The 25501-nt window shown below is 42.6% G+C and overlaps 2 protein-coding genes across 2 annotated transcripts in view; one reads left to right on the forward strand and one right to left on the reverse strand.

Moving 5' to 3' along the window:
- Nucleotides 1–25501, forward strand: part of LOC139750374 (uncharacterized) — a 195136-nt gene that overhangs the window by 14532 nt on the left and 155103 nt on the right. The window lies entirely within an intron of this gene.
- Nucleotides 229–25085, reverse strand: LOC139750372 (uncharacterized). Its single transcript, XM_071665091.1, has 2 exons — nucleotides 24910–25085; nucleotides 229–2815 (listed from the first exon to the last, which is right to left on the reverse strand). Exons 1-2 carry the CDS (start codon nucleotides 24921–24923, stop codon nucleotides 229–231), a joined length of 2601 nt encoding a protein of 866 aa, XP_071521192.1. The 5' UTR covers nucleotides 24924–25085.

The following is a 25501-nucleotide window of genomic DNA, read 5'->3' on the forward strand; positions in this document are numbered from 1 at the left end:
CTCCATTATTTGTGATTGCCAACAGCTCTTGTTCTCTGTTGGTTGCCTCATCCTTCCTCCCTGTTCCTCCTTTGGCATTTCCCCGTTCACTGCTGACTGATACCGCAGCGTCATTACCTTCATCTCTACCGATGGTAAACTCCGGGACACCATCTCCAATCATCCCCTGTTTACCCCCAAGGGGAGGCTTTATATGCATCTGTGGATGAGGGATGTAGTGTCCTGCCTCTACATCATACCTTTTTTGATGCAGTTTGGTTGTGAGGGCCTCAGGCACCGCTGCGGGAGGGGTAATTGGGTGGGCGCCGTGTTCAGGACTTCTCGTAGGAGTAGGCTCCGGGTGGCTCTTTTATCATACATCTCTTCCCCTTGTCCATCTTTCCTGAGAACATTAAGTCCTATTAACACTTTCTTATGTAATGCTGGCTCTCTTACTGCTCCATCCAGTACCTCTGACCCTCCTGTTGTTCCCGTGGATGTTCTGGTCTCGGCCACAACTCCCTCAGGTATTTCTGACTCTTTTGCATTTTCGTCAGTCTTGAGCGGGTGGGATGTTTTTGGTTCTGCAACTTCATGAAATATTTCTGTTTTTCCTCCAGCGTCTCCTGATGGCCTCCTCTTACCCACAAGCACCTCCGATGCTTCATGTGTAGCTACAAGCTTGGTAGATATGTTTCGCACAGCAACTGTCTTAGGCTGGTCTACTGCACCCTCAGACGCTTCTTGCTTGACGAATAGTTTTCCTGATTTTGGGTCGACGGGATTTCTTTTAGGCTTTTTCGGTACAAATTCATTTTGCTGAGATATGTCTGGCTTAGCCAAACCGTCCTGAGATATCTTTATCCCCTCCACATCTTCCACAGTTACAGTTCCCTGAGGTTGTGTAGAATGTCTCCAATCTTCCATGAGTGTATCAAGTAATTTTGATTCGTCTACGTATGTTGAAAGTGCCTCCTTCTTTCTAATATTCTTGTCGACAAATTCTGAGCTCTTAGCAACATCATCCTCGACTGTTTCTTCGACTGCTCGTGGCTGTACTACAAACCCCTCAAGGACCACTGGGTCTTTTATGGCACCCGTGAATGCTTTTGGAGTTTGTGAAGATTTTCCAGATACTTCAGGATTTACCACAAACGTCTGGGATATATTTAAGTCCGGAAGGTTTTCCATCAGAATAAACTTTTCTCTCACATTAGGAAGTATTTCCTTATCTTTTACAGTATCTTTATCTATCATCTGCTCTCTCTTAATCTCGTAAGTTATCTCTGGTTGTTTGTTGACATTTGATAATACTTTCGGCCTCTCCAGATGTTCACCAGGAGCTTTCATGTCTCCACCATCCTCAACCCTCTCTGAGTCTTGCAATACATCCATCATTATCTTGAGTAATTTATGAATTACTGGTAATTTTCCCTCTTTCTTAGCCTGTCTGTACTTGATTGCCTGGTCTGCCAACTCACCCATAACCGACTGACGTAAGTTCTTCAGTGTGAAGGTAATATTCAAACGATTATCGGTGACGAGAGAATCGAACGGGAGTGGAGCGGTTTGGTCTAACTTACTTCGTGGCGCTGTGCCCTCCAGTGCCAGCACTACGTTCATATCACTGTCGCTGGAGTTAAGGAAAACGTCTCTTACAGATGTTATTATCGTCAACTGGAGTAATTCCTCGGTGACTCCCAATGCCTTACTGAGTGTCATTGCGTTATGCCGTGCGCACGACAATAGATGAGTTGAGCATAGAACGAAGACTTCCATTTTCTTTGATAATTCTTCTCCGCTGTTGTTTTCTGTGAGTAAAAGTTTCTTTGGGTCAACTGTTGGTATTGATTTCCTTTCTGTCTCCAGTGTAATGTCTAAGGATTTTGAGCCTGAAATGGGTGACGGAGTCGTAACAGAAGATTTTTGTTGAATAGCTAGAGTTTGGTGAGTGGGTGTGATGGCGCGGCTGTGGTCTAGACTGGTGGCGCTAGAGAACTCGGGAGAAGGTTCTTGAAGGTTTGTGGGAGACATTGAAGGCCAAGAAGCTGAAGATGGCCCAAGGGTTGTTGTTGAGGATTCAGAGGGAGTTGCCTTTGGTCCTGGAACTGTGAGCCGGAGGGTCGCTGTTGGCGAGGGTTCAGTGGGCGGTGGTGCTGAGGACCTTATAGGTGATAGTGCTCTGGGCCGAGGTGAAGATAATGAGAACATAGGCGTAGGTGCCGCAGAAGTTCCTGGTGTAGATGTTCTCGAAGACCTGGTGGCAGATGTTGCTGAGTCCCTAATGGAAGGTACTGCAGAGAGCCTCGTGGGAGTGGTTGTCGAGGGCGCGGTGCGAGGTTTTGCCGAGAGCCCCGAGGAAGATGTTTCCACAGGCACAGTTGTAGGTGTTGCTGTAGTCCCTGCAGGAGACATTCCAGATGTATCACTGGAAAGTGTCGTTAAGGATCCAGTTAGAGGAATATGGAAGAGGTCAGTGGTTGGTGAGCCTAAACGTCTTGTTGAAGATGTTGCTGAGGGTTCAGGAAAAGCCTCTGGGAAAGGCTCAGTTGCAGTTGTCGCTGAAGGGCTGAGGGAGGCCGCTGCTGAGGGAGAAGGGTTCTCCTTTGATAAGGGCTTTTGGGGAAATTTGGCCAACGTCCCAGGCGCAGATGCGACGGAAGCATCGAGAGGTGGTGTTGCTGAGGGACCAGGGGGAGGTGTCAGAGGCGGCGTTCCCTGGAAACGGGGTCCCGTTCTTGAAAAAGGCGTCCAAGTGATCACGAAGTAGGCAGCGAGTAGCATCACGGTCAACACGAGCGGCAAGAACAAGCTCAGTGCCACCGTCCTCATGCACCTGTGGAGAGAGAGTGAACAAGACTGATGTAAGCAGAGGTGATACCTGTATGAAGTGGCCATTAAGACAGAGCCTCATCTTTTGCGTTGTATTTCACATTTCGTTGCTGTATAGTCACTGAGAACCTAATCTGTGATAATTATTTATTTCTATCAATTCCAGGTTTATCAGGCCTATGGTAAAAGTAAAGGAACGAGGATACATGAGAGGTCTTTTTTTTAAGTTAGAGGCTCCAGTCACGGACTAAAGTCCACATCTAGGTCTGGCCTTAATTGAACTACAGAGAGGTTCATGAAAGGCAAAAAGACAAGACAAGGGGAAAGTGTTTCACTCGAGGTATCGTTTCTTCGTAACAAATGAGGTGTATGAAAAAGCGATGGATATCAGGCTGACGAAGGAACCCAGCCGACGTAATGACGAGATTCTCTTTTTTTTATTAATCTCATAACAGTCATTATGTCATTATTAATCTCATAACAGTCATTATGTCATTATTAATCTCATAACTGTCATTATGTCATTATTAATCTCATAACAGTCATTATGTCATTATTAATCTCATAACAGTCATTATGCCATTATTAATCTCATAACAGTCATTATGTCATTATTAATCTCATAACAGTCATGAAGTCATTATTAATCTCATAACAGTCATTATGCCATTATTAATCTCATAACAGTCATTATGCCATTATTAATCTCATAACAGTCAGGAAGTCATTATTAATCTCATAACAGTCATTATGCCATTATTAATCTCATAACAGTCATTATGCCATTATTAATCTCATAACAGTCATTATGCCATTATTAATCTCATAACAGTCATTATGTCATTATTAATCTCATAACAGTCATTATGTCATTATTAATCTCATAACAGTCATTATGCCATTATTAATCTCATAACAGTCATTATGCCATTATTAATCTCATAACAGTCATTATGTCATTATTAATCTCATAACAGTCATGAAGTCGTTATTAATCTCATAACAGTCATTATGTCCATTATTAATCTCATAACAGTCATTATGCCATTATTAATCTCATAACAGTCATTATGTCATTATTAATCTCATAACAGTCATTATGTCATTATTAATCTCATAACAGTCATGAAGTCATTATTAATCTCATAACAGTCATTATGCCATTATTAATCTCATAACAGTCATTATGTCATTATTAATCTCATAACAGTCATGAAGGCCATTATTAATCTCATAACAGTCATTATGCCATTATTAATCTCATAACAGTCATTATGTCATTATTAATCTCATAACAGTCATTATGTCATTATTAATCTCATAACAGTCATTATGCATTATTAATCTCATAACAGTCATTATGTCATTATTAATCTCATAACAGTCATGATGTCATTATTAATCTCATAACAGTCATTATGCCATTATTAATCTCATAACAGTCATGAAGTCATTATTAATCTCATAACAGTCATTATGTCATTATTAATCTCATAACAGTCATTATGTCATTATTAATCTCATAACAGTCATCATGTCATTATTAATCTCATAACAGTCATGAAGTCGTTATTAATCTCATAACAGTCATGAAGTCATTATTAATCTCATAACAGTCATTATGTCATTATTAATCTCATAACAGTCATTATGCCATTATTAATCTCATAACAGTCATTATGTCATTATTAATCTCATAACAGTCATTATGCCATTATTAATCTCATAACAGTCATTATGTCATTATTAATCTCATAACAGTCATCATGTCATTATTAATCTCATAACAGTCATGAAGTCGTTATTAATCTCATAACAGTCATGAAGTCATTATTAATCTCATAACAGTCATTATGTCATTATTAATCTCATAACAGTCATCATGCCATTATTAATCTCATAACAGTCATTATGTCATTATTAATCTCATAACAGTCATTATGCCATTATTAATCTCATAACAGTCATTATGCCATTATTAATCTCATAACAGTCATGAAGTCGTTATTAATCTCATAACAGTCATGAAGTCGTTATTAATCTCATAACAGTCATTATGCCATTATTAATCTCATAACAGTCATGAAGTCGTTATTAATCTCATAACAGTCATTATGCCATTATTAATCTCATAACAGTCATTATGCCATTATTAATCTCATAACAGTCATCATGCCATTATTAATCTCATAACAGTCATTATGCCATTATTAATCTCATAACAGTCACCATGCCATTATTAATCTCATAACAGTCATTATGTCATTATTAATCTCATAACAGTCATTATGCCATTATTAATCTCATAACAGTCATGAAGTCGTTATTAATCTCATAACAGTCATTATGCCATTATTAATCTCATAACAGTCATTATGTCATTATTAATCTCATAACAGTCATGAAGTCGTTATTAATCTCATAACAGTCATTATGCCATTATTAATCTCATAACAGTCATGAAGTCATTATTAATCTCATAACAGTCATTATGCCATTATTAATCTCATAACAGTCATTATGTCATTATTAATCTCATAACAGTCATTATGTCATTATTAATCTCATAACAGTCATGAAGTCGTTATTAATCTCATAACAGTCATTATGCCATTATTAATCTCATAACAGTCATTATGCCATTATTAATCTCATAACAGTCATTATGTCATTATTAATCTCATAACAGTCATGAAGTCATTATTAATCTCATAACAGTCATTATGCCATTATTAATCTCATAACAGTCATTATGTCATTATTAATCTCATAACAGTCATTATGTCATTATTAATCTCATAACAGTCATGAAGTCGTTATTAATCTCATAACAGTCATTATGCCATTATTAATCTCATAACAGTCATTATGCCATTATTAATCTCATAACAGTCATTATGTCATTATTAATCTCATAACAGTCATGAAGTCATTATTAATCTCATAACAGTCATTATGCCATTATTAATCTCATAACAGTCATTATGTCATTATTAATCTCATAACAGTCATTATGTCATTATTAATCTCATAACAGTCATGAAGTCGTTATTAATCTCATAACAGTCATTATGCCATTATTAATCTCATAACAGTCATTATGCCATTATTAATCTCATAACAGTCATTATGTCATTATTAATCTCATAACAGTCATGAAGTCATTATTAATCTCATAACAGTCATTATGCCATTATTAATCTCATAACAGTCATTATGTCATTATTAATCTCATAAAAGTCATTAACTCGTTATTAGTCTCATATCAATCATTAACTAAGAGATAGAATTATTGCAAAAGATTAAGTAGAATCAGTATATGGTAAAAAATATCACAGTAAATGAATATTCTCCTTTATTGCCAGTGAACCAACGGTGACCTATGGCCTCTTGACTTCATTCAAAAATCTTTCAGAATGAACTGCGTCATTCCTGGTACACTGGGTATTTAGAGAAGATTGTCGGCACTTTTACGTTCAAGATGACACACTTGAGAACACATTTGACACAAACGTAAACCCAAAGCTTGGCTCTAATTCTGAAGTAAAAGACTGGAGTCATCCAAGGTATATGATATTATTTGCACCGTATAGTTGAAGGAATCTAAGTGAAGGATGTTTTCAGGGCTTTCCATATGAAGGAGAATATATCAAAGAGGAATTGCGAAATGAATGAACTGAGACCACTTGGGGGAGGATGTTCTTGTCAATAACAGAGAAATACGATCGAAACCTACAGACGAAGCAGTTTAGGAAAATGTCAACTAATGGATCCAGAAACAATGGAATTGGAAACCGTCATTAAAGATCACAACAAAAAATCAGAAAAATCAAAGGAGTTTAGAAGGAAAACATCAGAGGGTTGGCCTTGGATATCCCAGAGGTAAAACATAAAACGGAGATCATGACTGTAGGAGAGGGAGGATGGAGGAGGAGGAGCAGCTGAGTCTGGGACCAGTGAACAGAAACCGAGAGAATTCTTTGGTGCAGAGGAGCAGAGATCGTGGGGCTCGCTGAAACGAAAGGACGTAATGATTTGATAAGTAAAGCTAGAGAAAGGGTGATATACGCTACCAGAGACAGATCAGTCAGAACAGTACATGATTAACTCAGTGGAAGGCTTAAAGAAATGATTAGAGTCCTCATGGTCAATGTATCATAGCGAAAATAGTGATAGTAGGAAGAAGCAGTGACGTGGGTCAACACTGTGGGACGTAGTGAATGCATTACATTAGTTTATATGAAACATTGAAGTAGGGTGAATGACAGACATAATTCACTGATCATTCATGACTGGATAAAATATATTCGGTTAAAAGTGAAGAGAGTGGATCTTAGTTTCATGGTGTAGGTGTACAATGTTTGTGGTGGTTAAGCAGCCAGGAAGTGTTCTGAGTTCAATATGATTTTTTCTAGTATATGGTTTGAAACTTTGTTATATTTGCCTTTGACAGACAAGGCGTAGTTTAAGGTGATATGGTTGAATTATTTGTATAGGATACACTGGTGTTCTTTTTTCCCCGTCCAAATCTGGTTCCAGTCTGTGTTCTGAGGGCATTTGGTTAGTATGTTGCTTTTATGTGGATGATGCGTATGTGGGAAGTGAATGACATATACGTGTTGTATGTGATGCTTCGTGTGTTACGTGTTTGTTGTGAGGCGCGGGTGATTATCTACTGAACGTGGCTCGAGGGAGCAGGTTGGATTCGTGTCTGTCTGAGGTTACAATGGTGATTGAAGATTTTTATGGAGATGGAAACATTCTGCTCTGGTCGAGTCATTGTTCCAATTGTATGATGTAGTAAAGCATGTTTGTGATGTGTCATTATCGTCATCTGCATATGAAAGACCTTCATATTGTGGTTTGTTGGAGGTTATGTGAGAAGACATTGAAGAGGGTTGGAGAAAGAACTGCACCTTGGGAAACTCCATCGTAGATCTTTATTGTTTTGGAGGTGAACCTGTTGTGAGTGACTGGCATGGTGGTTGGATATGGAGTTGGGTAACCACTTTCTGTCGTTATTGTGGAGGATGATGTCAAGTATCTTTTGTGTGAGGATGTCGGGGGACAGTGTCAAATGCCTTGACGTCTGTTGCCAATAGTACTGTGCGGGAGGGTTGTTGTGGTTAGTTGAAGCCTATCTAGGATAGGCAGTACATGTTATATGTGGTATGCAGGCACCGACCATGGAGATGCCACGGCCTGGATGTTACGTGCAGTAGTTACAGCAAAAGCAGTGAGCTGCTATATTTTCCCTGCCTTGGCCAAGGTCACACTCTTTTTCTACTCTGCCCTATATACACGGGGTTTACTGGAGCTCAGTACAGAAACACCAGCTTTCTTTCCCTCTCTTTCATAACACTTGACAACACGTAAGAGAGAAAAGAGAGAAAAAGAATGGAAAAAGGCTGATGCGTTGGAAGTTCATTCCTTGTGGACAATATGTGTTATGGGAAAGGTTGGTCATGTAAAGAATGACTGGGTAAAGCGAGATGTGGTAGTATGGGAAGTCTGATTGAAAGACTTGACCAGTGTGTGATGAAATGATGTGGATGTATGGGGAGTGAAGAAAGAATGACTTCCAGGATCTACGTGGCAGAAACGGAGGGAGGGGAAGATCGGGGAGGAAAGGGAAAGACTGAGAGAAAGAGTTTGAGGTGCCGAGATCTGAGCATTCAGGAGGGTGAGAGGCGTGCGTGGGATACAGCATATTACACCGAGGTGGAATATGGACGGCCACTTGCTGAACCTAGGTCTATGACGGAATTAAGGGAAACTACCTTTATCGTCCGGTAAGGCTTGACTATGCGTGGTAGGCTCTGGTTGCGGTGTATGGTAGGTACAAAGTGTGTGTGTGTGTGTGTGTGTGTGTGTGTGTGTGTGTGTATTCAACATTTCAGACACTGATGCAATATATCAAAATACTCCTCATGACCAAGTTGTAACTTCAGTACAGAAACAATGAACACTGACGCCTCAAACAGTCCATCACTCATCTTACACACACACACACACACACACACACACACACACACACACACACACACACACACACACATCACCACACTTGGCGACCTCTGGGCTCACCCGGAGGCCATGCACCAGCCCCACACAAGAGGTCATGGGGCAGGAGGGTAACAGTAAGTTGTGTGTGTAAGAGACACGACCTCACGAGTATAAAAGTCTCCAAGTATTGCACAACGTCGTAAGTCCTTAGCAGACATCAGACCCTCATCATCACTTGTCCCCCACATTTAAGAACTGGTAGTAGACTTTGAACTCTTTACATCCAGACTTGCAGTAGTGGAAGGTATACACAAACCTCGCCATTCCTGATGAAGACAAGCAAACTTGTGTTATATTTACCAGTGTGGTGGCCTGACACATGATCCACCTGAGAGAGAGGGAGGGTCTGCGGCCGGTCTCATGGTTGGTGTTGACACGTCCTCATCCTTGGGTGGCGAACCTGTTGTGACGACCTTGTGTTTACTTGTGTGTGTGTGTGTGTGTGTGTGTGTGTGTGTGTGTGTGTGTTGGTTGTGTGTGCTGACACATGTCCGACATGTAGTCGGTATGGTCGTAAACACCGGGCTACTTCTTGCGTTTCTCGTGGCGAGTTAGTAAACAGGAGGGGAATCACAGACCAGTAATAAGACAAAAGAGAATCAGCTTAGGGTTGCTCTGCGTCAGTCATCATTGATGATCACGAATATTGATGATGAGTGATGTTAGCCATCATTGATGATCACGAATATTGATGATGAGTGATGTTAGTCATCATTGATGATCACGAATATTGATGATGAGTGATGTTAGTCATCATTGATGATCACGAATATTGATGATGAGGGATGTTAGTCATCATTGATGATCACGAATATTGATGATAAGTGATGTTAGTCATCATTGATGATCACGAATATTGATGATGAGTGATGTTAGTCATCATTGATGATCACGAATATTGATGATGAGGGATGTTAGTCATCATTGATGATCACGAATATTGATGATGAGGGATGTTAGTCATCATTGATGATCACGAATATTGATGATGAGGGATGTTAGTCATCATTGATGATCACGAATATTGATGATGAGTGATGTTAGTCATCATTGATGATCACGAATATTGATGATAAGTGATGTTAGTCATCATTGATGATCACGAATATTGATGATGAGTGATGTTAGTCATCATTGATGATCACGAATATTGATGATGAGGGATGTTAGTCAACATTGATGATCACGAATATTGATGATGAGTGATTTTAGTCATCATTGATGATCACGAATATTGATGATGAGGGATGTTAGTCATCATTGATGATCACGAATATTGATGATGAGGGATGTTAGTCATCATTGATGATCACGAATATTGATGATGAGTGATGTTAGTCATCATTGATGATCACGAATATTGATGATGAGTGATGTTAATCATCATTGATGATCACGAATATTGATGATGAGGGATGTTAGTCATCATTGATGATCACGAATATTGATGATGAGTCATGTTAGTCATCATTGATGATCACGAATATTGATGATGAGTGATGTTAGTCATCATTGATGATCACGAATATTGATGATGAGGGATGTTAGTCATCATTGATGATCACGAATATTGATGATGAGTCATGTTAGTCATCATTGATGATCACGAATATTGATGATGAGGGATGTTAGTCATCATTGATGATCACGAATATTGATGATCAGTGACTTGAAGGGTAGAAAAGAGGAAGTATCCAAGAAAATAGTGTGAAGATTTTGGGTACACTCTAATAGATTTGTGGTCAAGTTATGGAATATATATATATATATATATATATATATATATATATATATATATATATATATATATATATATATATATATATTTTATACTTTGTCGCTGTCTCCCGCGTTTGCGAGGTAGCGCAAGGAAACAGACGAAAGAAATGGCCCAACCCCCCCCCATACACATGTATATACATACGTCCACACACGCAAATATACATACCTACACAGCTTTCCATGGTTTACCCCAGACGCTTCACATGCCTTGATTCAATCCACTGACAGCACGTCAACCCCGGTATACCACATCGCTCCAATTCACTCTATTCCTTGCCCTCCTTTCACCCTCCTGCATGTTCAGGCCCCGATCACACAAAATCTTTTTCACTCCATCTTTCCACCTCCAATTTGGTCTCCCTCTTCTCCTTGCTCCCTCCACCTCCGACACATATATCCTCTTGGTCAATCTTTCCTCACTCATCCTCTCCATGTGCCCAAACCACTTCAAAACACCCTCTTCTGCTCTCTCAACCACGCTCTTTTTATTTCCACACATCTCTCTTACCCTTACGTTACTCACTCGATCAAACCACCTCACACCACATATTGTCCTCAAACATCTCATTTCCAGCACATCCATCCTCCTGCGCACGACTCTATCCATAGCCCACGCCTCGCAACCATACAACATTGTTGGAACCACTATTCCTTCAAACATACCCATTTTTGCTTTCCGAGATAATGTTCTCGACTTCCACACATTCTTCAAGGCCCCCAGAATTTTCGCCCCCTCCCCCACCCTGTGATCCACTTCTGCTTCCATGGTTCCATCCGCTGCCAGATCCACTCCCAGATATCTAAAACACTTCACTTCCTCCAGTTTTTCTCCATTCAAACTCACCTCCCAATTGACTTGACCCTCAACCCTACTGTACCTAATAACCTTGCTCTTATTCACATTTACTCTTAACTTTCTTCTTCCACACACTTTACCAAACTCAGTCACCAGCTTCTGCAGTTTCTCCCATGAATCAGCCACCAGCGCTGTATCATCAGCGAACAACAACTGACTCACTTCCCAAGCTCTCTCATCCCCAACAGACTTCATACTTGCCCCTCTTTCCAAAACTCTTGCATTTACCTCCCTAACAACCCCATCCATAAACAAATTAAACAACCATGGAGACATCACACACCCCTGCCGCAAACCTACATTCACTGAGAACCAATCACTTTCCTCTCTTCCTACACGTACACATGCCTTACATCCTCGATAAAAACTTTTCACTGCTTCTAACAACTTTCCTCCCACACCATATATTCTTAATACCTTCCACAGAGCATCTCTATCAACTCTATCATATGCCTTCTCCAGATCCATGAATGCTACATACAAATCCATTTGCTTTTCTAAGTATTTCTCACATACATTCTTCAAAGCAAACACCTGATCCACACATCCTCTACCACTTCTGAAACCACATTGCTCTTCCCCAATCTGATGCTCTGTACATGCCTTCACCCTCTCAATCAATACCCTCCCATATAATTTACCAGGAATACTCAACAAACTTATACCTCTGTAATTTGAGCACTCACTCTTATCCCCTTTGCCTTTGTACAATGGCACTATGCACGCATTCCGCCAATCCTCAGGCACCTCACCGTGAGTCATACATACATTAAATAACCTTACCAACCAGTCAACAATACAGTCACCCCCTTTTTTAATAAATTCCACTGCAATACCATCCAAACCTGCTGCCTTGCCGGCTTTCATCTTCCGCAAAGCTTTCACAACCTCTTCTCTGTTTACCAAATCATTTTCAATAACCCTCTCACTTTGCACACCACCTCGACCAAAACACCCTATATCTGCCACTCTATCATCAAACACATTCAACAAACCTTCAAAATACTCACTCCATCTCCTTCTCACATCACCACTACTTGTTATCACCTCCCCATTTGCGCCCTTCACTGAAGTTCCCATTTGCTCCCTTGTCTTACGCACTTTATTTACCTCCTTCCAGAACATCTTTTTATTCTCCCTAAAATTTAATGATACTCTCTCACCCCAACTCTCATTTGCCCTTTTTTTTCACCTCTTGCACCTTTCTCTTGACCTCCTGTCTCTTTCTTTTATACATCTCCCACTCAATTGCATTTTTTCCCTGCAAAAATCGTCCAAATGCCTCTCTCTTCTCTTTCACTAATACTCTTACTTCTTCATCCCACCACTCACTACCCTTTCTAATCAAACCACCTCCCACTCTTCTCATGCCACAAGCATCTTTTGCTCACTCCATCACTGATTCCCTAAATACATCCCATTCCTCCCCCACTCCCCTTGCTTCCATTGTTCTCACCTTTTTCCATTCTGTACTCAGTCTCTCCTGGTACTTCCTCACACAGGTCTCCTTCTCAAGCTCACTTACTCTCACCACCCTCTTCACCCCAACATTCACTCTTCTTTTCCGAAAACCCATACAAATCTTCACCTTAGCCTCCACAAGATAATGATCAGACATCCCTCCAGTTGCACCTCTCAGCACATTAACATCCAAAAGTCTCTCGCACGCCTGTCAATTAACACGTAATCCAATAACGCTCTCTGGCCATCTCTCCTACTTACATAAGTATACTTATGTATATCTCGCTTTTTAAACCAGGTATTCCCAATCATCAATCCTTTTTCATCACATAAATCTACAAGCTCTTCACCATTTCCATTTACAACACTGAACACCCCATGTATACCAATTATTCCCTCAACTGCCACATTACTCACCTTTGCATTCAAATCACCCATCACTATAACCCGGTCTCGTGCATCAAAACCACTAACACACTCATTCAGCTGCTCCCAAAACACTTGCCTCTCTTGATCTTTCTTCTCATGCCCAGGTGCATATGCACCAATAATCACCCACCTCTCTCCATCAACTTTCAGTTTTACCCATATTAATCGAGAATTTACTTTCTTACACTCTATCACATACTCCCACAACTCCTGTTTCAGGAGTATTGCTACTCCTTCCCTTGCTCTTGTCCTCTCACTAACCCCTGACTTTACTCCCCAGACATTCCCAAACCACTCTTCCCCTTTACCCTTGAGCTTCGTTTCACTCAGAGCCAAAACATCCAGGTTCCTTTCCTCAAACATACTACCTATCTCTCCTTTTTTCACATCTTGGTTACATCCACACACATTTAGGCACCCCACTCTGAGCCTTCGAGGAGGATGAGCACTCCCCGCGTGACTCCTTCTTCTGTTTCCCATTTCAGAAAGTTAATACAAGGAGGGGAGGATTTCTGGCCCCCCGCTCCCGTCCCCTCTAGTCGCTTTCTACGACACGCGAGGAATACGTGGGAAGTATTCTTTCACCCCTATCCCCAGGGATAATATACATATATATATACATATACACATACACACACATACACATACATACGCACATATACACACACACACACATACATATATATACATATGAAAAATGTAAGAAACAATTTAGAAAACTGAAACTTCCAGCTTGAAATATATATATATGTGGTATACCGGGGTTGACGTGCTGTCAGTGGATTGAATCAGGGCATGTGAAGCGTCTGGGGAAAACCATGGAAGGCTGTGTAGGTATGTATATTTGCGTGTGTGGACGTATGTATATACATGTGTATGGGGGGGGGGGGTTGGGCCATTTCTTTCGTCTGTTTCCTTGCGCTACCTCGCAAACGCGGGAGACAGCGACAAAGTATAAAAAAAAAAAAAAAAAAAAATATATATATATATATATATATATATATATATATATATATATATATATATATATATATATATATATATATATATATAAAGTGCATAAGAACGCGCACCTTCATAAAACATACAAACCTCCAACAGCCAGGATTGAACACGGGACCCCACGTGCAACAGGCGGGAATGCTACCGCGAGGCTATGGGCCTGACTAATGAGAAATGAGTATTCGAATACTATGTACTTGAATACCCTTCGTCTCACGTTGGTGAGCAACAGGGTCTACACCGGTCATTTCCCAACAGGCGCACATAGCCAGCTGATAGCGTTTTACCGAACCTACTGTACAACGCGGAGGTATATGAATACGAGTAAAGTGCATATGAACGCGCACCTCCATAGAACATACAAACCTCTTAGTAGCCAGGCCCATAGCCTAGCGGTAGCATTCCCGGCTGTGGCACAGGGGTCCCGGGTTCGATTCTGGCTGTTGGAGGTTTGTATGTGACATATATATATATATATATATATATATATATATAATAGTTTTTCGATATACATTATAGAGGTTAAACAGGTAAATGCAAAACTTTCTGGACTGTTTTCAGAAAACTGTAGCACTCTGAGACGTGTACATGTTTACAGGCATAATACTAGATTTAGAAATGTCAAAATCTGAACTACAGTGTAGAGAGCAGCTTAGAAAGATCGTCTTACTTCATTTTTAGACACCTTGTGCATCCATGGAGGAACACTAACTACGTGTTATACTCTGACGTGCAGTACACACCACAGTTCTTTGACATGCAAATACTGACAGCCACACACGTTCATCACTTCATCTGGCACGAACGGGCAAGAAATACTTAAAACTCATGAACTGCAGGTCGACGTGAGGAGGACATGCGAGGCGGGATGCAAATAAAGTTGGGTTGTGATTTTCGTGGGAACAGAGCTGCAGGAAAAATGATCCAGTACCACAATGTTTATCTTTCCTCCCATCCAGTGTTCACACCAGCCTCATGATGTCTCGAGGTAGGCAGTGGTGAGGTTAGTGTGTCCCTGTACATAGATCACTTACTGTACAAGGATGTACTGTATGTTGTATAGAATATAAGGTTAGTTTGTCTGTACATAGTTGCAGTACAGGGATGTACCGTACATTGTACATGGTATAAGATTTCTAGACGAGCTGGGGATAGCTATTAGTGCAAGGGGATTATTATTATTATTAGTATCATTATATTATTATCATTATATTATCATTATTATTATTATTATTATTATTGAAGAATGTATGTGAGAAATACTTAGAAAAGCAAATGGATTTGTATGTAGCATTTATGGATCTGGAGAAGGCATATGATAGAGTTGATAGAGATGCTCTGTGGAAGGTATTAAGAATATATGGTGTGGGAGGAAAGTTGTTAGAAGCAGTGAAAAGTTTTTATCGAGGATGTAAGGCATGTGTACGTGTAGGAAGAGAGGAAAGTGATGGTTCTCAGTGAATGTAGGTTTGCGGCAGGGGTGTGTGATGTCTCCATGGTTGTTTAATTTGTTTATGGATGGGGTTGTTAGGGAGGTAAATGCAAGAGTTTTGGAAAGAGGGGCAAGTATGAAGTCTGTTGGGGATGAGAGAGCTTGGGAAGTGAGTCAGTTGTTGTTCGCTGATGATACAGCGCTGGTGGCTGATTCATGTGAGAAACTGCAGAAGCTGGTGACTGAGTTTGGTAAAGTGTGTGGAAGAAGAAAGTTAAGAGTGAATGTGAATAAGAGCAAGGTTATTAGGTACAGTAGGGTTGAGGGTCAAGTCAATTGGGAGGTGAGTTTGAATGGAGAAAAACTGGAGGAAGTGAAGTGTTTTAGATATCTGGGAGTGGATCTGGCAGCGGATGGAACCATGGAAGCGGAAGTGGATCATAGGGTGGGGGAGGGGGCGAAAATTCTGGGGGCCTTGAAGAATGTGTGGAAGTCGAGAACATTATCTCGGAAAGCAAAAATGGGTATGTTTGAAGGAATAGTGGTTCCAACAATGTTGTATGGTTGCGAGGCGTGGGCTATGGATAGAGTTGTGCGCAGGAGGATGGATGTGCTGGAAATGAGATGTTTGAGGACAATGTGTGGTGTGAGGTGGTTTGATCGAGTGAGTAACGTAAGGGTAAGAGAGATGTGTGGAAATAAAAAGAGCGTGGTTGAGAGAGCAGAAGAGGGTGTTTTGAAGTGGTTCGGGCACATGGAGAGGATGAGTGAGGAAAGATTGACCAAGAGGATATATATGTCGGAGGTGGAGGGAACGAGGAGAAGAGGGAGACCAAATTAGAGGTGGAAAGATGGAGTGAAAAAGATTTTGTGTGATCGGGGCCTGAACATGCAGGAGGGTGAAAGGAGGGCAAGGAATAGAGTGAATTGGAGCGATGTGGTATACCGGGGTTGACGTGCTGTCAGTGGATTGAATCAAGGCATGTGAAGCGTCTAGGGTAAACCATGGAAAGCTGTGTAGGTATGTATATTTGCGTGTGTGGACGTATGTATATACATGTGTATGGGGGGGGTTGGGCCATTTCTTTCGTCTGTTTCCTTGCGCTACCTCGCAAACGCGGGAGACAGCGACAAAGTATAATATAATAATATAATATATATTATTATTATTATTATTATTATTATTATTATTATTATTATTATTATTATTATTATTATTATTATTATTGTTATTATTATTATTATTATTGATATTATTATTATTATTATTATTATTATTATTATTATTATTATTATTATTATTATTATTATTACTGATATTATTATTATTATTGTGGCTAGCGGTGAAGACAGTGTCCAGTGGAGAGGAAAGTGACCAGCGGTGAGAAAAGTGACCTTTGGTGAGGATAGTCTCCAGTGCTGAGGACAGTGACCTGTGGTGTGGATTGTTGCCTGTGGCTAGGAAAGACATTGTCCAGGGTTAAGGACAGTGCCCAGTGGTGAGGATAGTGACCAGTGGTGAGGATAGTGTTCAGTGGTGTGGATAGTGTTCAGTGGTGAGGATAGTGTTCAGTGGTGAGGATAGTGTTCAGTGGTGAGGATAGTGTTTAGTGGTGAGGATAGTGTTCAGTGGTGAGGATAGTGTTTTGTGGTGATGATAGTGACCAGTGGTGAGGATAGTGTCCATTGGTGATGATAGTGACCAGTGGTGAGGATAGTGTTTAGTGGTGAGGATAGTGTCCATTGGTGATGATAGTGACCAGTGGTGAGGATAATGTTTAGTGGAGAGGATAGTGTCCAGTGGTGAGGATAGTGACCAGTGGTGAGGATAGTGACCAGTGGTGAGGATAGTGACCAGTGGTGAGGATAGTGTTCAGTGGTGAGGATAGTGTTCAGTGGTGAGGATAGTGTTCAGTGGTGAGGATAGTGTTCAGTGGTGAGGATAGTGACCAGTGGTGAGGATAGTGTTCAGTGGTGAGGATAGTGTTCAGTGGTGAGGATAGTGTTCAGTGGTGAGGATAGTGTTTAGTGGTGAGGATAGTGTTCAGTGGTGAGGATAGTGTTTTGTGGTGATGATAGTGACCAGTGGTGAGGATAGTGACCAGTGGTGAGGATAGTGTTCAGTGGTGAGGATAGTGACCAATGGTGAGGATAGTGTCCATTGGTGATGATAGTGACCAGTGGTGAGGATAGTGTTTAGTGGAGAGGATAGTGTCCAGTGGTGAGGATAGTGACCAGTGGTGAGGATAGTGTTCAGTGGTGAGGATAGTGACTTATGGTGAGGATAGTGTCCATTGGTGATGATAGTGACCAGTGGTGAGGATAGTGTTCAGTGGTGAGGATAGTGTTCAGTGGTGAGGATTGTGACCAGTGGTGAGGATAGTGTTCAGTGGTGAGGATAGTGTTCAGTGGTGAGGATAGTGACTAATGGTGAGGATAGTGTCCATTGGTGATGATAGTGACCAGTGGTGAGGATAGTGTTCAGTGGTGAGGATAGTGTTCAGTGGTGAGGATTGTGACCAGTGGTGAGGATAGTGACCAGTGGTGAGGATAGTGTTCAGTGGTGAGGATAGTGTTCAGTGGTGAGGATGGTGACCAGTGGTGAGGATAGTGACCAGTGGTGAGGATAGTGTTCAGTGGTGAGGATTGTGACCAGTGGTGAGGATAGTGTTCAGTGGTGAGGATAGTGTTCAGTGGTGAGGATAGTGACTAATGGTGAGGATAGTGACCAGTGGTGATGATAGTGACCAGTGGTGAGGATAGTGTTCAGTGGTGAGGATAGTGTTCAGTGGTGAGGATAGTGACCAGTGGTGAGGATAGTGACCAGTGGTGAGGATAGTGTTCAGTGGTGAGGATTGTGACCAGTGGTGAGGATAGTGTTCAGTGGTGAGGATAGTGTTCAGTGGTGAGGATAGTGACTAATGGTGAGGATAGTGTCCATTGGTGATGATAGTGACCAGTGGTGAGGATAGTGTTCAGTGGTGAGGATAGTGTTCAGTGGTGAGGATAGTGTCCAGTGGTGAGGATAGTGACCAGTGGTGAGGATAGTGTTCAGTGGTGAGGATAGTGTTCAGTGGTGAGGATAGTGACTAATGGTGAGGATAGTGTCCATTGGTGATGATAGTGACCAGTGGTGAGGATAGTGTTTAGTGGTGAGGATAGTGTCCATTGGTGATGATAGTGACCAGTGGTGAGGATAGTGTTCAGTGGTGAGGATAGTGTTCACTGGTGATGATAGTGACCAGTGGTGAGGAAAGTGTTCAGTGGTGAGGATAGTGTTCAGTGGTGAGGATAGTGACCAGTGGTGAGGATAGTGTCCATTGGTGATGATAGTGACCAGTGGTGAGGATAGTGTTCACTGGTGAGGATAGTGTCCAGTGGTGAGGATAGTGACCAGTTGTGAGGAAAGTGTTCAGTGGTGAGGATAGTGTTCAGTGGTGAGGATAGTGACCAATGGTGAGGATAGTGTCCATTGGTGATGATAGTGACCAGTGGTGAGGATAGTGTTCAGTGGTGAGGATAGTGTTCAGTGGTGAGGATAGTGTCCTGTGGTGAGGATAGTGACCAGTGGTGAGGATAGTGTTCAGTGGTGAGGATAGTGTTCATTGGTGAGGATAGTGACCAGTGGTGAGGATAGTGACCATTGGTGATGATAGTGTTCAGTGGTGAGGATAGTGTTCAGTGGTGAGGATAGTGACCAGTGGTGAGGATAGTGTTCAGTGGTGAGGATAGTGTTCAGTGGTGAGGATAGTGACCAGTGGTGAGGATAGTGTTCAGTGGTGAGGATAGTGTTCAGTGGTGAGGATAGTGTTCAGTGGTGAGGATAGTGTCCTGTGGTGAGGATAGTGACCAGTGGTGAGGATAGTGTTCAGTGGTGAGGATAGTGTTCAGTGGTGAGGATAGTGACCAGTGGTGAGCATAGTGGTCAGTGGTGAGGATAGTGTTCAGTGGTGAGGATAGTGACTAAGTGGTGAGGATAGTGTCCAGTGGTGAGGATAGTGACCAGTGGTGAGGATAGTGTTCAGTGGTGAGGATAGTGTTCAGTGGTGAGGATAGTGTCCAGTGGTGAGGATAGTGTTCAGTGGTGAGGATAGTGTTCAGTGGTGAGGATAGTGTTCAGTGGTGAGGATAGTGTTCAGTGGTGAGGATAGTGACCAGTGGTGAGGATAGTGTTCAGTGGTGAGGATAGTGTTCAGTGGTGAGGATAGTGTCCAGTGGTGAGGATAGTGTTCAGTGGTGAGGATAGTGTTCAGTGGTGAGGATAGTGTTCAGTGGTGAGGATAGTGACCAGTGGTGAGGATAGTGTCCAGTGGTGAGGATAGTGTTCAGTGGTGAGGATAGTGACCAGTGGTGAGGATAGTGTCCAGTGGTGAGGATAGTGTTCAGTGGTGAGGATAGTGACCAGTGGTGAGGATAGTGTTCAGTGGTGAGGATAGTGTTCAGTGGTGAGGATAGTGTTCAGTGGTGAGGATAGTGACCAATGGTGAGGATAGTGTTCAGTGGTGAGGATAGTGTTCAGTGGTGAGGATAGTGACCAGTGGTGAGGATAGTCTTCAGTGGTGAGGATAGTGTTCAGTGGTGAGGATAGTGACCAGTGGTGAGGATAGTGTTCAGTGGTGAGGATAGTGTTCAGTGGTGAGGATAGTGTTCAGTGGTGAGGATAGTGACCAGTGGTGAGGATAGTGGTCAGTGGTGAGGATAGTGTTCAGTGGTGAGGATAGTGACTAATGGTGAGGATAGTGTCCATTGGTGATGATAGTGACCAGTGGTGAGGATAGTGTTCAGTGGTGAGGATAGTGTTCAGTGGTGAGGATAGTGTTCAGTGGTGAGGATAGTGTCCATTGGTGATGATAGTGACCAGTGGTGAGGATAGTGACCTGTGGTGAGGATAGTGTTCAGTGGTGAGGATATTGTTCAGTGATGAGGATAGTGTTCAGTGGTGAGGATAGTGTTCAGTGGTGAGGATAGTGTTCAGTGGTGAGGATAGTGACCAGTGGTGAGGATAGTGTTCAGTGGTGAGGATAGTGTTGCAGTGGTGAGGATAGTGATCAGTGTGAGGATAGTGTTCATTGGTGAGGATAGTGTTCAGTGGTGAGGATAGTGACCAGTGGTGAGGATAGTGTTCAGTGGGTGAGGATAGTGTTCAGTGGTGAGGATAGTGACCAGTGGTGAGGATTAGTGTTCAGTGGTGAGGATAGTGTCCATTGGTGATGATAGTGACCAGTGGTGAGGATAGTGTTCCAGTGGTGAGGATAAGTGACAAGTGGTGAGGATAGTGACCAGTGGTGAGGATAGTGACCAGTGGTGAGGATAGTGTTCAGTGGTGAGGATAGTGTTCAGTGTATTGTGATCTGTGGTGAGGATAGTGACCATGTGGTGAGGATAGTGTCAGTGGTGAGGATAGTGTCCAGTGGTGAGGATAGTGTTCAGTGGTGAGGATAGTGTCCAGTTGGTGAGGATAGTGTTCAGTGGTGAGGATAGTGTTCAGTGGTGAGGATAGTGTTCAGTGGTGAGGATAGTGTCCAGTGGAGTGTCAGTGGTGAGATTGTGTTCAGTGGTGAGGATAGTGACCAGTGGTGAGGATAGTGTTCAGTGGTGAGGATAGTGTTCCAGTGGTGAGGATAGTGTTCAGTGGTGAGGATAGTGACCAATGGTGAGGATAGTGTTCAGTGGTGAGGATAGTGTTCAGTGGTGAGGATAGTGACCAGTGGTGAGGATAGTCTTCAGTGGTGAGGATAGTGTTCAGTGGTGAGGATAGTGACCAGTGGTGAGGATAGTGTTCAGTGGTGAGGATAGTATTCAGTGGTGAGGATAGTGTTCAGTGGTGAGGATAGTGACCAGTGGTGAGGATAGTGGTCAGTGGTGAGGATAGTGTTCAGTGGTGAGGATAGTGACTAATGGTGAGGATAGTGTCCATTGGTGATGATAGTGACCAGTGGTGAGGATAGTGTTCAGTGGTGAGGATAGTGTTCAGTGGTGAGGATAGTGTTCAGTGGTGAGGATAGTGTCCATTGGTGATGATAGTGACCAGTGGTGAGGATAGTGTTCAGTGGTGAGGATAGTGTTCAGTGGTGAGGATAGTGTCCTGTGGTGAGGATAGTGACCAGTGGTGAGGATAGTGTTCAGTGGTGAGGATAGTGTTCAGTGGTGAGGATAGTGTTCAGTGGTGAGGATAGTGACCAGTGGTGAGGATAGTGTTCAGTGGTGAGGATAGTGTTCAGTGGTGAGGATAGTGTTCAGTGGTGAGGATAGTGTTCAGTGGTGAGAATAGTGTCCAGTGGTGAGGATAGTGACCAGTGGTGAGGATAGTGTCCAGTGGTGAAGATAGTGACCAGTGGTGAGGATAGTGTTCAGTGGTGATGATAGTGACCAGTGGTGAGGATAGTGTTCAGTGGTGAGGATAGTGTTCAGTGGTGAGGATAGTGTTCAGTAGTGAGGATAGTGTTCAGTGGTGAGGATAGTGTTCAGTGGTGAGGATAGTGTTCAGTGGTGAGGATAGTGTTCAGTGGTGAGGATAGTGACCAGTGGTGAGGATAGTGACCAGTGGTGAGGATAGTGTTCAGTGGTGAGGATAGTGACCAGTAGTGAGGATAGTGACCAGTGGTGAGGATAGTGTTCAGTGGTGAGGATAGTGTTCAGTGGTGAGGATAGTGTTCAGTGGTGAGGATAGTGACCAGTGGTGAGGATAGTGACCAGTGGTGAGGATAGTGTTCAGTGGTGAGGATAGTGACCAGTAGTGAGGATAGTGACCAGTGGTGAGGATAGTGTTCAGTGGTGAGGATAGTGTTCAGTAGTGAGGATAGTTTTCAGTATACTGTACAATGATGATTGGTTGTTAGGCTTGTCAGTTGCCTGGGTCATGAACGGCGTCAGGCAACACCATATATTTCCCACCTTCCTCACATGTTCAGAAAAGTTCCACCACAACACACACACACACACACACACACACACACACACACACACACTAGTGACCGTGCGTGCGTGCGTGCGCGTGGCCCTTATATTGTGAGGGAAATCATATATTCTGCCTTTACTGGAAATCAGACAGAGTTAATCTGAATGGAACAAAGGAAGAAAAGGAAAGAGTTTAGAGAGAAAAAAAAATGAACATGTGAAAGAAGCAGTTCTGGGCAATCTAAAGAAACGACTAGTTAGGAAGGAGGTGATTCGTGGCGTTAGTAATCATGTGATGTACATACAATCTTAGTCTGCTGCCTCCCTTACACTCACGACTCTGGGATTGTTCCTGTTCTGTTCCTGTTCTCTTCCTGTTCTCTTCCTGTTCTGTTCTTTACGTTGTTTGAAGAGTAGGAAGAGAGAACATTGCAGAGGAAAGTGATTGGTTCTCAGTGAATGTTTGCGGTAGGGTTGCTTGATGTCTCCATGGCTATTTAATTTATTCATGGATGAGGTTGTTAGGGAGGTGAATGCAAGAGTTTTGGAGAGAGGGGCAAGTATGCAGTCTGTTGTGGATAAGAGAGCTTTGGAAGTGAGTCAGTTGTTGTTCGCTGATGATACAGCGCTGGTGGCTGATTCGGGTGAGAAACTGCAGAAGCTGGTGAATGAGTTTGGTAAAGTGTGTGAAAGAAGAAAGCGAGAGAAATGCGAATAAGAGCAAGGTTATTAGGTACAGTAGGGTTGAGGGACAAGTCAGTTGGGAAATAAGTTTGAATGGAAGAAAACTGGAGGAAGTGAAGTGTTTTAGATATCTGGGAGTGGATTTGGCAGCAGATGGAACCATGGAAGCGGAAGTGAGTCACAGGGTGGGGGAGGGGGCGAAAGTTCTAGGAGCGTTGAAAAATGTGTGGTTTACGAGAACATTATCTCGGAAGCAGAAATGGGTATGTTTGGAGGAATAGTGGTTCCAGCAATGGTATGTGGTTGCGAGGTGTGGGCTATAGAGTTGTGCGGAGGAGGGTGGATGTGTTGGAAATGAGATGTTTGAGAACACTATGTGGTGTGAGGTGGTTTGATCGAGTAAGTAATGAAAGGGTAAGAGAAATGTGTGGTAATAAAAAGAGTGTCGCCACCCCGCCACACATGGAAATGGCACCCCCCTCCCTCCGCGTGCGCGCGAGGTAGCGCCAGGAAAGACAACAAAGGCCACATTCGTTCACACTCAGTCTCCAGTTGTCATGTGTAATACACCGAAACCACAGCTCCCTTTCCACATCCAGGCCCCACAAAACCTTCCATGGTTTACCCCAGACGCTTCACATGCCCTGCTTCAATCCATTGACAGCACTTCCACCCCGGTATACCACATCGTTCCAATTCACTGTTATCCTTGCACGCCTTTCACCCTCCTGTATGTTCAGGCCCCGATCACTCAAAATCTTTTTCACTCCATCTTTCCACCTCCAGTTTGGTCTCCCACTTCTCCTCGTTCCCTCCACCTCTGACACATATATCCTCTTTGTCAATCTTTCCTCACTCATTCTCTCCATGTGATCAAACCATTTCAAAACACCCTCTTCTGCTCTCTCAACCACACTCTTTTTATTACCACACATCTCTCTTACCCTTTCATTACTTACTCGATCAAACCCTAGGGATGGATGAACAGCTGGGTTGACTGTGGACTGACTTTCACAACCAGGACTCGAAACCTATGCGAGCCCGACCCTGGGCGGGACCGTGACTGCGTTACGGTCATGAACGGTAACCGCCACACCACGGTGGTGAGGGCGTGACAGAGGGAGACTAACTGGGAGAAACTGGACCATGTTCTAGTTACATACAGGGAATTGATCCTCGGCGTCATTACTCAAAAGTCCGCAGTCTGATTTTCATGAATAATTGAACGTTAGAATTGATCACTAATCGATCGTTGTTAAATCCACCAACACATCACAGCGCCATGCATTATTATTCATTTATGGCTAACCAGTTTAACTGAAGTCGATAATAACTGAGGCCTTTGCGAATAACGAAGAAAATGAATCACTACATACTAATGTATAGTTAATCCGTGTGTGTGTGTGTGTGTGTGTGTGTGTGTGTGTGTGTGTCTGCCTGTCTGTCTATGAGTAGCCTCACCTACACACACAAGAGACAGTCTTCTTACCGACACTTGGCCATAGTGATAGGCGGGCGGAAGTCAGCGAAGGCAGTGGTACCTCCGGGCGACACTCCCTTCAAGGTCAGAGGTCACACCCTGCCTCAACGTGGCTTGGACTCGTACTGACTGCCAGGGACACACAGAAGGACTGGACCTTAGCCTGAATCCCATTTTCTATACCCGGCAGTCCTGGCCCTGGAGAGTCGTGGTCACACAGCCGTAATGGGAGACTCGTGTGAGTGACTGCGCACCACCATTTGCTTCACCTGGCACCCAGTGTATGTACGTGCATTCCTTGTTTGCTGCCTCCCTTGCATTCATGACTCTATGACTGTTCCTGTATAAGATTATGGTGTTTTTCTTTTCTTTACGTTGTTTTATTAGCTCTTTACTGAACATTTTCCTTGGCATTTGACTAAACTTTATTTTTTCAAGATGGTTAATTGAAGATTGGTCTGATGAGATTTTCTTCTCATTTTCATATTTTCATATTCTAGTGCTTTATTCTGAATCTTTTCATCCAGGCCCCACAGACCTTGCCATGGTTTATTTCAGACGCTTCACATGCTCTGGTTCAGTCCATTGACAGCACGTCGAC

The sequence above is a fragment of the Panulirus ornatus genome, chromosome 9 (genome assembly GCF_036320965.1).
Source record: "Panulirus ornatus isolate Po-2019 chromosome 9, ASM3632096v1, whole genome shotgun sequence".
Lineage (NCBI taxonomy): Eukaryota > Metazoa > Arthropoda > Malacostraca > Decapoda > Palinuridae > Panulirus > Panulirus ornatus.